Source organism: Diorhabda carinulata, chromosome 10, assembly GCF_026250575.1.
Source record: "Diorhabda carinulata isolate Delta chromosome 10, icDioCari1.1, whole genome shotgun sequence".
In the NCBI taxonomy this organism is placed as follows: domain Eukaryota; kingdom Metazoa; phylum Arthropoda; class Insecta; order Coleoptera; family Chrysomelidae; genus Diorhabda; species Diorhabda carinulata.
The window spans coordinates 14951273-14964761 of record NC_079469.1 but is presented as its reverse complement, the minus strand read 5'-3'; the positions used below and the strand labels follow the sequence as shown (position 1 = coordinate 14964761).

At 30.0% G+C, this 13489-nt stretch overlaps 1 protein-coding gene across 1 annotated transcript; it reads left to right on the top strand.

Annotated features, from left to right (window-relative positions):
- Window positions 1-1038: 1038 nt before the first annotated feature.
- LOC130898579 (alpha-mannosidase 2) lies at window positions 1039-13463 on the top strand. The gene is made up of 15 exons (XM_057807973.1): window positions 1039-1417; window positions 1472-1819; window positions 2887-3092; window positions 3148-3449; window positions 4496-4682; window positions 4753-4930; window positions 4985-5169; window positions 6281-6466; window positions 6528-6786; window positions 8088-8254; window positions 8329-8717; window positions 9593-9726; window positions 11116-11391; window positions 11448-11744; window positions 11801-13463. The coding sequence occupies exons 1-15, from the start codon at window positions 1289-1291 to the stop codon at window positions 11942-11944; spliced, it is 3387 nt and encodes a 1128-aa protein (XP_057663956.1). The 5' UTR covers window positions 1039-1288; the 3' UTR covers window positions 11945-13463.
- Window positions 13464-13489: the final 26 nt, after the last annotated feature.

The following is a 13489-nucleotide window of genomic DNA, read 5'->3' as shown; positions in this document are numbered from 1 at the left end:
TCTTCAATTATAAGTAATATTGGCCTAAGCAAATTTTTTTCCATAATATGTAAAATTCTTGAAAATTTTTGTATGATTGATCATTTTTAATGTTTTTTTGAGCTTGTAAAATTCGAAAGTAAAAAATAAAAGTAAAAATAGAAAGTTTATTATTAACCCATCCTGCCATCTTTGATTACCTGATCAAACTAACATAACACTCTTAAATTATATTCACACAACAACACAAAAAAATAAGTAAACAAACTAAACTAAATATACCTCTCAAAATTAAATAATCGTAATAACGCGTATAAATATAATAAAAACTAAAATAATGAACTAATATTATTTGAACATATAATTTTTTGAATTCACAGCACACAGGTAATGTCACTTGTGTCAAACAGAACCACCAACAACATCATAAGTTTGTTCGTTGTGTTTCATCTAGTACGTAAAACTGAATACATTAAATTGATTTATGATTCAATACAATGCAAAATCAGGTCCAATTCATATTTTTTACTTGTTTTAAAACTAATTTCCTATATTAGAATTACGGGATTGATTAAAGATATCAGAATAATACCATAAACAATGTTTCCATTTTTACTCGTGTATCCAGATAACAAAAGAACGCGTCTAATGTGTACACTATGGTGACTCTAATGAACAATAATTGTATATGATTTTGAATGGATTAGTTTGTTTATGATTCAGTACAATACAAAATTCAGTTTAATTGATATCTTTTAATTGTGTTACTACTAATTTTCTATATGAGTTACGATATTGATTAAATATATCGCAATATACTATAAAAAGCGTTTAGCATTACTCTTGTGTACCCAGTTAACAGCAAAGCGCGTCTAATGTGTACTACATAGTAACGGTAAGAAAATTGGAATCTAAATGGAATAAATTGATTTATGATTCAGTACAATACAAAATCCGGTTCAATTTATATTTTCCACTTGCTCTACTACTAATTTTCTATATAAGTTACCAGCAGAACGCGTCTAATGTTACTCCATAGTGACGCCAACGAACAATGTTACCATATGATTTGAAATGTCGTGACAGGTCATGAATAAGTTGGAACTAGAACGATTCTTATCAATTTATTTAAATAAATAGTATTGTGAGTGAAATATTGCAATTGATAATGTGAAATCTTTATAAATATAAGAAGTATATTAATAAGTACATTCAATTTTTTGTGAATACATCTAATAATGAATGTAACCACGTATTTATATTGTTAAAAAAAAGTGATTATAAAATTATTTAAGTTGAAATATAAAATATGAGGTTGAAAAAAGCTATTGTAATATTCATATCTTTAATAATAATTGGTGTAGTGTTTATGTTATATACTCTAAATGACCTGGAAATGCCCACTAGGAAATCATTAGCTGAAGACGATATAGCAAACGTAAGTATGTAAATACATTATTATTAGCAATTTCGATGTTATCAATATTTATAGAACAAATGGCTTCATTTTGAAGACAAAATAAAACATCTTGAAGACGATTTGAACAAACATCACAACGCTGTGTACGAAATTAAAGAAGCAGTGAAAAATTTGATGCGTTCCAGTTCATTTAAACGTAACTTAGTGCCTTTCGATGTTAAAACGAAACTGCAAGTTGTATCTCAGTTTAAATATGATAATACTTGTCCGTTTCAAATAAACATGAAACCAAAAACTGTAATACAGATGCTAGATTTATATGAGAATCTCAATTTTGATAACATCGACGGGGGCGTTTGGAAACAGGGTTGGAGGATAGAAGTTGATGAAAAACAGTGGAACCGGCGTAATAAACTGAAGGTATGTAAACAAAAAAATATCTTAATGTTGTTAATTTGTGTTGAAATTAATTTTTATTCGATTTATGTTCTAAATTCAAAGTCATTGATGAAATGTGGTATGAAAACTTCACTTTAAAACAGTGGTATTTCAAATATTTGTATATACACTTGAGATTTGTTATCTTTAATGTTATCCTCAAGTTTATCTCCAGGAAATTGCTGTTGATTAAATGCAAAGGATAATTTGATGTATGAAAGATTATTTGAAGTTATAAACAGCTTTAAGTCAACAAGATTCACTTAAACTTCAAGTGCTCGATCAATATTAAAAAATTTCACAATTTTATCTTATGTTAATGACATTTTGGGTTATAATTAAATCTACTAACCTAAATGTCGAATTTCTAGGCTATTTTGACGTCTGATACGTTATTTGAGGTTATAATTATCGTTTACGTCAATTTTGACGTCTCCATACTTTTATTTACTTATCTGTGTTTTGAATTGTAGTTGGCGATAGGTTAAAAATTATTTTTAGGTTATTTTTAACATTTTGTTAAACATTTACGTATATCGTTTTTATTTGTCATTCCAAATAAAATACCCCTGTATATCTATATATTTTTATTTATTATCCACGTGTTTGTTTGATAAACAAATTATTATCTCACATTTTAATGATAAAAATTGTAAATATTGAAAATAAATTATACAAGTTCAAATTTCGTTTCTCGTTATCAGTATTTATCAAAAAAAATGCCTAAACAAGAAAAATTGCATTGATAACGGTGCTTCTGTTAACAAATATTAATATCAACCAATAAATTAAATAATTTTTGATAAAAAAATCCTTTATTCTTATGTTTAGATCAAAAATAATAATTGTGAGGTTAATTTTCTTAACGTCAGACATGTTTTATTTACAAATTACGTCATTAACTATTGGTACGTCTGAATAATTATCCAATGACAAAACTATGGTATGAAACAATGTTACCAACTCGTTTTATGACGTCAAACGTTTCCCGGTCGATTGTAGATGGCGCTATTTCCTCCTCGATGTTGTAGCCGATGTAAATATTTCAGGTTTTCGTTGTTCCACATTCCCATAACGATCCAGGTTGGATAAAGACTTTCGAGGATTATTACGCAACTCAAACTAAACATATTTTGGATAATATGTTGGTGAAATTGCCCGAGGATTCGAGAAGGAAGTTTATTTGGGCGGAAATATCGTTTTTTTCGTTATGGTGGGACGAGCTGAAAGAGGACGATCGTTATCAAGTGGAAAGGTACGAAAGTGTGCGATGTAAATCGTCTGTCATGAAAAAATTTCGTTTTTTGTAGATTGATAAGGAATAATCAGTTGGAAATAGTCACAGGGGGTTGGGTTATGAACGACGAGGCGAATTCCCATTGGCAATCAATATTAAACCAACTTACAGACGGGCATCAATGGTTAAAAAAAAATTTAAATTACACCCCAGTAAGTCATTGGTCTATTGATCCTTTCGGGTTGAGTTTGACACAACCGATGCTGCTAAAAAATATGGGGTTGAAAAATATGTTGATACAGAGGGTGCATTATTCCGTTAAAAAGCAATTAGCCAGTACTAAGATGCTGGAATTTAGATGGAGGCAGCTTTGGGGTAAGAAAACTTATTAAAAAATATTTAATTTCATTCTTTCATTTAATTTCAAACACCATCGGAGTTGCGTGGTTTACCATATTTCAGTGTATTTTTTTCTATACAACACCCTATATTTTATTTAAAACACGAACCAATTTAAATGGTATTATTTTATTTTTTGAATAGACCCTGTATAAACCCAACTATTTTTATTTCCTAAAAATTACATATTTTTGACACTATATCGTATTTAAAAAAATGTTTCACTGTATTTTTTTTAAAACGCGATCACATTCAAGAAGTTTTATTTTATTTTTTGAATAGACCCTGTATAAACAATTACTTATATCAGGATTCAAGCAATGCTACCAATAGAGCTTCATTTTCCTAGTAGTTAATTCTAAACATATTTCAAAATAAATCTAGGGAAATCTTCGTTTACATGTTGGTATAACTACGATAAACTAATATGTCAAAAGTTAACCGATTTTATGAAATAAATTTAATAAAAACAGTATAAAGTGAATATGTTTCTTACTGTGTAGTGTTGTTGTGTGAAAATTTGATGATTATGTTTCAAAAACTTTTTAAATACTTTTGGAACAAGTGTAAGAGAAGGAGAAACGCCTTATTTGATAATAAATACAAGTTGTTTTTGTGAAAATAAAATTGTAAGTTTAAAAAAAGCAAATAATGAAACGTTTTTTATACGAAGTTTTAAATATTTTTCATTAATATACTCACAGGTTTAAATATAAGTAAATATATTAATAAAAATTCGTACATAACCTAACTTTTACTTTCGTTGATATAACTGCTAATTATTATAAATTCATTTGTAAAAAAGGATTAAGTATTGTTTTATAGTTGTTTTTAACAATTTTTTATTCTCTGATGCAATTATTCACTTCTATTAATTTCTATTTTAATAAAAATCGTTTACGAAATTATTACGATGTGTAATAGTTTTAAAAACTGTCTTTAATGTTTGAAATCACATACAGGATGTATAATTAATCGAAAAATCGTAATTTTGATTGTATACAGTGTATTAATTGTTTCAGATAACAAAGGAGACACTGAAATATTAACTCACATGATGCCTTTTTATTCTTACGACATTCCGCACACGTGTGGCCCCGATCCGAAAATTTGTTGTCAATTCGATTTCAAAAGACTTCCGAATCACGGGTTTACTTGTCCTTGGAGGGTCCCTCCGCAAGTGATTACCGAAAAAAATGTAGCGGAAAGGTGAGATACTTAAACGTTGCATTTACCTGAAAAACACGCGTTTCCGCCGATTTAATTTTTTTTATTTCAGAGCGGAGCTACTTTTAGATCAGTACAGGAAGAAATCGAGGTTGTTTGATACGAACGTGGTACTCGCCCCGTTGGGGGACGATTTTAGGTACGATCATCCCACGGAATGGGACGTCCAGTATAATAATTATCAAAAATTGTTCGATTATATGAATTCGAATGTTAAATTGAACGTGCAGGTGAATTTTTTGATTCGTTTGTACATGAATTTAGTTCTAATGGGTTTATTTCAGGCTCAGTTTGGTACTTTGACGGATTATTTCAACGAGTTGAGGAAAAGTAGGAAACTTTCGGATTTTCCGACGCTTTCCGGGGATTTTTTCACTTACGCCGATCGCGACGATCATTATTGGAGTGGTTATTATACTTCGAGGCCATTTTACAAAAGGATGGATCGGATTTTGTTGGCATACGTTAAGTAAGTATGTATTTCTATTATACTGAGTGTTTTAATCTATTTTATTGAATTTAGCGTCGATATTGAGAATGAATTATATGTAATTGTGTTCAAAATTGAAATTTTTTAAAATTTGGGGATGATTTTTGAAGTCAAAATAACGACTTCATTATTACAATCGGATTTTAAGAAAATTGTATGAAATTGAATGATTTTGATAAAATATTGAGTCTATTTAGGGTTGGTAAGAGATATAGAGTCTGGAACTATGTGTGAAGAGAGAAATTTTGATATAAACAGGGTTTTTCTTAAAAACAATCCAGATTTGTCATATTTTTTCTGGAACATTCGAAATGACACTTTGGAACGCTATGTATCATATTTGATTGATAAAAATACCTGAAATTACTCGTCAAGTATCTCTTCAAGTATATAAATAACTATTTTTGGGTAAAAATGAAAATATACAGGGTTTTTTGTTATGAAAGTATTTTATTTTTAGTTAAACAACTAAAATGATAATTTAGGACGCCCTGTATTATATCTGATTGATAAAAATACCTGAATTTACTCGTCATGTATAAGTTTAACAATTCATATAACGATTATTTTTTAAAAGTGAAAATATACTGGGATTTTTGTGAAAAAAAGAGTTTCATTATATTTTTCGAAAAATATCAAATTGTCAATTTGGAACGCCCTGTATCATATTTGATTGATAAAAATGCCTGAAATGACTCGTTATGTATCCGGTCAACAATTTAAATAACAATTTTTGTGTGAAAGGGAAAATATACAGGGTTTTGTGTTACAAAAGTGAAGTTTCGCTATATTTTTCATAAAGAAATTAAATAACAATTTAGATCGCCCTGTATAAAATTTACTTGAGAAAAATACTTGAAATAAATCTTCAAGTGTCATCGATTTTCGTTTAATTATGATTTTATTGGACCTTGATTGATCCAAAAGTGTTTTTCGTTAATATTTTGAGGTTATATTATCTCAAAAAGTCGATTATCTTGAAACCCATATCTTATTGTTTAAAATTGGTCTAAAACGATCATTAATACACGAAATTGTGAAAATATACAGGGTTTTTCATTACAAAAAATAAAAATCTGAATCATTTCAGGGCAGCTGAATCAATATACACATTGACACATATAAGTAATAAACCGGGTGCCGATTGGATTTCGAATGAGACAACCGGTATAGAAAAAATTTTAATGACGTCACGACACGCCCTTTCCCTATTCCAACACCACGACGGCATCACCGGAACCGCTCGAAATCACGTCGTAATCGATTACGCCGAAAAGTATAATGAAAAAAATCGATTTTTTTGAATATTTTTTTTTTTCATTTTTTCCAAATTTTAGGATGCGATCGGCGATTCGTGGATGTCAACAAGTCGTTCAACTTTGCGCTCACGTTCTGTTGAACGGTTTTCGAAACGAAACGCCCGATAAGGAGGCGGTGTATTACAACATCGCCGACGGGGGGGCGTCGCAAGACGGACATTACGAAATTATAATCGGATATCCGGAAATTAGTAGTAAAAAAATTGTTGTTTATAATTCTTTGACGTTTAGTCGACGGGAGGTGGTGACTTTTTATATATCGACGCCGTTTGTTGAGGTGAGTTGTTTGGAAAATGTGAAACAATTCGAGAAAATTCGAAAAATTGTGGCGAAATTTGAGGAAAAACTTTTTATTTTGGAAAAATTTAGAATTGAAAAATAATTCTAGGAAAATGTTGAAAATATTGTGGAAAATTGGAAATTGTGAAAAAAGCTTAATTTTATAGAAATTTTTTAAAAAATCGTATAATTTTGGAAATTTAGGAAAAATTTTTTTTGCAAATGAAAGTAGAGAAAAATAAATATTTTGAAAAAAGGGTAAATGTGGAAAATTTTCGAATAATTGAAAAAAAATCCTGAAATTTTGAAAATTCGAAGGAATAAAATTTTAATACGGAAAAAATTCGAATAATTTCGTAAAAATCTGAAAAAAGAGGTATAACTGTAAATCTAAAAAAATGATGAATTTTGGGAAAATCGGAAAATTTCCTAAAAAAACTTGTAATTTCTAAAAAATTTTTTGGAAATCTGTGAAAAAATTTGTTAATGCGAAATAGTGAGAAAAAATAAAAATTTTGAAAAGATGGAAAATGTGAAAAAATTGACTAACATTCCGATAATTAGGAAAAATCGTAAAAAATTTAATAATAAAGAAAAATTTCAAAATACAAAAATAGTTCATAAACTTCGTTGAATAATTTTTGTAAATTTTGAAAAAACAGGAAAATTTCAATAAAAAACTGGAACATATGGGAAAAGCTGAGGGATTTTGAGAATTTTAGAAAATTTTTGATAAAATCGTAAAATTTTTATGATACAGAAAAAATAAAAAAAAAATTTTAAAAATCGACAAAAATTGTAAATTACGTAAACATTGGAATAATTCTTGAAAAAATTCATAAATTAAAAAAAACTTAAATTTGCGAAAAAATTTCTTGAGGAATCCTAAAAAAATGTTAAATTCGAAAAAAAACTTTGGGGTGACGAAAAACTATAGTTCTTAAAAAATCTAAAATAAAATTCGGAAAACAAATAAAATATCAGAAAAATTGTGAAAATTCCGGAAAAAATTGAAAATTTGGAAAAAGTGCGAAAAAATCGAAAAAATTCACAGGAAATCAAAAAAGTGGAAAATACCAAAACGCGTAGAAACCGGAATAATTCTTGGAGAATCTGTAATATAATTGAAAAAAAAATGAAATTACGAAAAACTTATTTCTGAGAAAATCGTTGACAACCTTGAAAATTCGAAAAAAAATATTGGGGGGGGGTAAAGTCTCAAAAAATTCGAAAAACAACAATAATAAAAATTCGCCAAACCCCCTCTCGACATACCTTCCAAGTTTATTATTTTTCCAGGTACGAGATTCGGAAGGAAACAGAATAAAATGCCAATTATCTCCGATATTCGAATACGGCCCCTCGATGTCCCAAACAAAATACCAATTATCCTTCGCGTCCAACGTACCGCCCCTAAGTCTCACCGCCTACACGATAAACGCCCTACTAGAAACCGACGTCCCCAGGTAAATCGATCTCCGCCCCCTTGCTTTCCCCCCTCGAATTTTTTTAAATAATTTTTTTTTTTTGGCAATTTCAGCGAAACCGTCTTCTCCGCCGTCACCATTTTGAACCATTACGGCGAAATTAAACCGCCAGTCGGTTTCCGACCGGAAGTTACCGCCGCCCCCAAAGAATTTTCCTTGCAGAACGGCCGAGTTGTCGCATCGTTCGGAAAACTCGGTTTACTGAAATCGATGAAAATCGACGGGAAAATTTATCCGGTGCATTTGGATTTCGCCAAATACGGTGTTGCCGTTAGGAAGAATTCGGAAACTAGCGGCGCTTATTTGTTCGTACCTGACGGGGAGGCGGTTCCGGTTCTGGCGGAAAACGTAGTCGTTAATGTGATCGAAGGGCCTATTGTGTCGTCGGTGTCGGTACAGTTGCCTTATGTCCGACATAAGGCCGTTCTGTATAATACTACAGGTAAATATTGATCGAAATTTTGGTTTTTTTTTTTTTTTAATTTTTAGCGCGAAAAATCTGGAATCTAGAACATCCGGGAAGGAATCGAGAAGGTTCGGTTTTTGGGAAATTTCGTTAAAATTCGAATTCGAGGGGAATCTTGAAGGAATTTCGGTGGAAAAACTTGACAATTTGGTTAGTTATCGTGAGACATGGAAATTTTGTGAAAAAATAATCGGAAAATTTCGATTTTTCGATAAATAAATCGTTGAAATTCGAAATTTAGAAAATTCGAGAACAATCTTGAATTTTCGGGAAATTTTGTCGAAAAATCTTTGAAAAACCTCAAGAATTTCGATTTTTTGATAAATAAAGCGTCGAAATTCGATTACAATCTTGAATTTTTGACGAATTTCAGGACAAAACTTCTATAGGAGGAAAAATTTGATTAGTTATCGTGGAAAATTGGGAAAATGCGAAAAAATTTGTTGAAATTATCGTAAATTTTTAAAATATGTTAAATATTCGAAAAAATTCGAGAAAAAAATTTAAAAGTGCATGAAAATTCAAACAAACATTTGAAACGGTACAAAATCTCGAATAATTATCAGAGAAACTGAAAAAATGCGAAAATTTTTTGAAAATTAACGAATATTTGCAAAAATTTGGAAAATTCTAGAAAGTTCGAATAATTATCGGGAATTTCGGAAAAATCTTGAAATTTAAAAAAAGTTTTCGATTAGTATCGTTTTTGAGTTTACGTGTTGCCAAATGTAACTGATATTTCCGAGTTAATCGGAAATTAATATATTTAGTGATATTTGGATGAAAGTTTCGAAGGGGGCATTTTTGGATGAATTAAATTTTAATTTTTTTTTTTTTTCGATTTTCGTTAGGTGGAGACGGTTTGGGTATAGAACTCCACAATTTGGTGGATATAACGAAAACTCGTAATTTCGAACTCGTTATGAGATTGTCGACGAACATTAACAGTTCCGACGAATTTTATACTGATGATAACGGTTATCAGGTGAGTAGAAACGTTGCCGCTTAATTTTTTCTCGTTTTGTTTTTTGAAATATGCGCGCGAAAAAGTGGGAAAAAAATTGTTGGAATTAGAGAAAATTCGGAAAAAAATATCGGAAAATTTGAACTATAGGAATTTTTGGAAAAAATTGGAAAAATTTGAGAAAATAAAAATAAAATGTGAAAAAATTGGAAATTCACGGGGGATTTGAAGAAAAGTAGAAAAATTGGGAAAACGTGGAAAAATTAGAAATATTTAAAGAATTTTACAAAAAGTACCAACAAATAGAAATAATTAAAATGAAATGCGAAAAAAATGAAAAATTCTCGGGGGATTTGAAGAAAACTAGAAAAAATGTGAAAAAATTCGAAATATTTAAAAAAGTACCAACAAATAATAAAAAATTCAAGTGAAATTTGAAAAAGTTGAAAAAACAGAAACAAAATGCAAAAATATTCTCAGGGGGTTACAAGAAAATAGAAAAAAACGAAAAAATATAATAAAATAAATAAATTCTGAAAATTCAAAATTAAGAATTGGGAAATCTTCGGAAAAATTTGGAAAAAATACGAAAAAATATACCAAATCTTGGTAAAAATGAGAGGTAACTCACAATAGTTGGGCAAATTCAGGAAAATTTAAAAATGCTTTAAATATGGGAATATTATTGGAAATTCCCAAAACAATAGAAAAAATTGTCAGGAAACGTCTGAAAAGTTTGGAAAATTGAGAAAAATTCCATTAAACTTTGAAAAAATGAGAAAATTAACAGAAATTTCCAAAAAAAAATTGATCATTTCTCCGAAAAGAAAGGAAAAATTGGAAATTTTGGAAATGAAAAATGATAGAATTCAGAAAAATCTTGAAAATTCAATTCAATTCAATTCATTCCCTCCCAATTTCCCATATACTAAAATTAAAATAATTCAAAGAAACTCCCCCCCACTACTACCAGAAAATTCTTGAAAATCCTGGAAAATCTGAAATTCTGTAAAATCGAAAAATTCTTTCAAAGAAATGCAAAAAATCTTTGATATCCAATTAATAAATACTAGAATTCCAAAAAATTAACGGAAAATCAATAAAATATATTAAAAATAGAAAAAAATCTTGTAAAACCTAAAAAATATAGAGAATTCTACAAAAACTTGTTAATATAATAAAAATCATTGGAAATTGGGAAAAATCTTCAATTAAAAAAAAAATCGAAATTTTAATGAATGAAAATTTTATAAAATCTTGGAAATTCATTGAAAAATATCGATAAATTATAGGGAAAAATTTAAAAAATGGGAAAAAACGTTTTAATCCAAATTAATTGGAAAAAATCCATTCTACTCTATTCGAAAATTAATTTATTTTCTCAAAAATCACTGTCCCTCGATTTTCCAGATACTAAAACGAAAGAGATTCAAAAAACTGCCCCTACAAGCCAACTACTACCCCATACCGACGATGGCGTACATCGAAGACGCCGCCACCCGCCTCACCATAACCACCGCCACCCCATTGGGCTGTAGCTCCCTAACCCCCGGTCGAATTGAGGTTATGTTAGATCGGCGATTAAACCAAGACGACAATTTGGGGTTGGGACAAGGCGTCCAAGATAACCGACCAATCGAACACGCATTCCGTATACTAATCGAAACAAAACGCGACAATTGCGAGGTAAGTATCCGAAAAAATCGATTTACGGAGCCGGTTTTGCATAAATCTTATTTCAGACCGGATCGAAACAACACCCCGCCGGTTTTTCATCGATTGCCGCCCACGTAACGTCCCAAACTCTCTTGAATCCCCTCGTAAAACTATCGAAATCGATCGACGACGATTCCGAATCGATTTCGGGCGGTTATCGATTAATCGATGATTTCGGTATCGATTATTCGATGCCGGTAATTAAATCGAATGTTCGATTTGGCGATCGGAATTATTTCGGAATCGTCGTTTTTCGTCGATATCTCGATGTTTGTTTCGATGACGAGGATATTTTGAGGCGGTTTCGTTTGAGCGACGGTTCGGTGAGTGATTGAATGAAATGTGTCCGTCCTGTATATAATAAATTACGGTTTTGTAGGTGTCTTTGGAGAAATTGGTGCCGGAAAATAGGAGGAAATATTTGAGAAAAGCGACGTTGTCGTTTCTTCGTTTGGAAAATTTGGTAGGAAATGAAAAATCGATTGAATTGTGTCCTATGGAGATGCGAGCTTTCGTTTTTTGATGAAAAAAAAAAGGATTGTTTTTATACCGATGCAGTATTTATGGAAAAAACGTGAAATTTGTGATTGTTCGGTGGTTTTCTGGTTTAAGCGCGCGTTCGCGGGTGATTTTTTTGATATGGCGTGGAAAAAAATCGATTCTGTGGTGCGTAACGACGATTTTCGTTGACGTAGGTCATCATCTGTCACGTTTCATGTCAGTTGTCAATGTCACGTAAAAAAAATCGATTCCGTGACGCGTTACGACGATTTTCGTTGACGTATGTCAACGTCTGTCACGATTACTGTCAGTTGTCAATGTAATGTCAAAAAAATTGATTCCGTGACGCGTAACTACGATTTTCGTTGACGTATGTCAACATCTGTCACGATTACTGTCAGTTGTCAATGTAATGTCAAAAAAATCGATTTCGTGACGCGGAACGACGATTTTCATTGACGTATGTCATGTTTAGTGTTGAAAAATTTGAACTTTATTGAATAATATTGAAAATTCGAAAAAATAATGGAAATTCAATGATACATATTGAAAATTTCATAACCTATTGGGAATTCGAAAAAAAATCATGTAAAAATCTTGAAAATTCGATAAAAAATTGGAAATTTGGAAAATCAATCTTGAAAATACTTTAAAATTTAAAATTATTGAGAAATATTCGAAATTCGAAGAAATTCTGAAAATTCAATAAAAAAATCTAAAATAAATCGAAAAAGTCTTGGAAAATTTAATGAAGAATCTTGAAAATTCATTAAATAATATTGAAAATATTGCTAAATCGAGAAAATCATGAAATTCAATGGAAAACACTGGAAATTCAAGAAAATCTGCAAGAAGTTAATTTAAAAAACAATCATGGGAAATTCCAGAAAAATTAGAAAAAACTTTTGAACAATCGAAAAAATCAATAAAATATATTTGAAAAACTGTGCCTAAAAATTTGGTGAAAAATATTAGAAAATTGAAAAAATCCTGAGAAAGTAAAATGAAATATATATAAAATATCGAAAAATTCAAAAAAATACCTATCAAAAAATTGAAAAATGCGTAATCTTTGAAATTATACGAAGAAATACAGAAAAATCTTGAAAAATTCAAAAGAACTATATAGGATATGGAAAAAATCTGAAAAACACGAATAGTTTGTCGGAAAATGCGAAATAATTTGGAAAATCATTGAAAATTTCGTATTAGAAATGCGAAAAAACCTAAGACATATGTTTTGTTTATGACAGCTGTCAAATTTGATTTTTGACAGTTGTCAAATTCAATGTCCGTGACAACTGTCAACAAAAGTTGTCGTTTCGTGCCCCAGCTTCTATTTTTAAGATGGCGGCTTCTCATTAATAAGAAAATTAACGAAGCGATTGATTTCCGTGAAATCCTTATCGATCTGATTAATTTAACGTAGAGATTATTAAATGCTGTGTATATGAATTTTTATCGCGCGCCTAATCGGCCCACCCAAATACTCATTTTTAATACAGTCTCAAAGCTATTGTAATAAAATAGTTGATAAAAAAGTTGTTTGGTTTTATTTTTTATTATT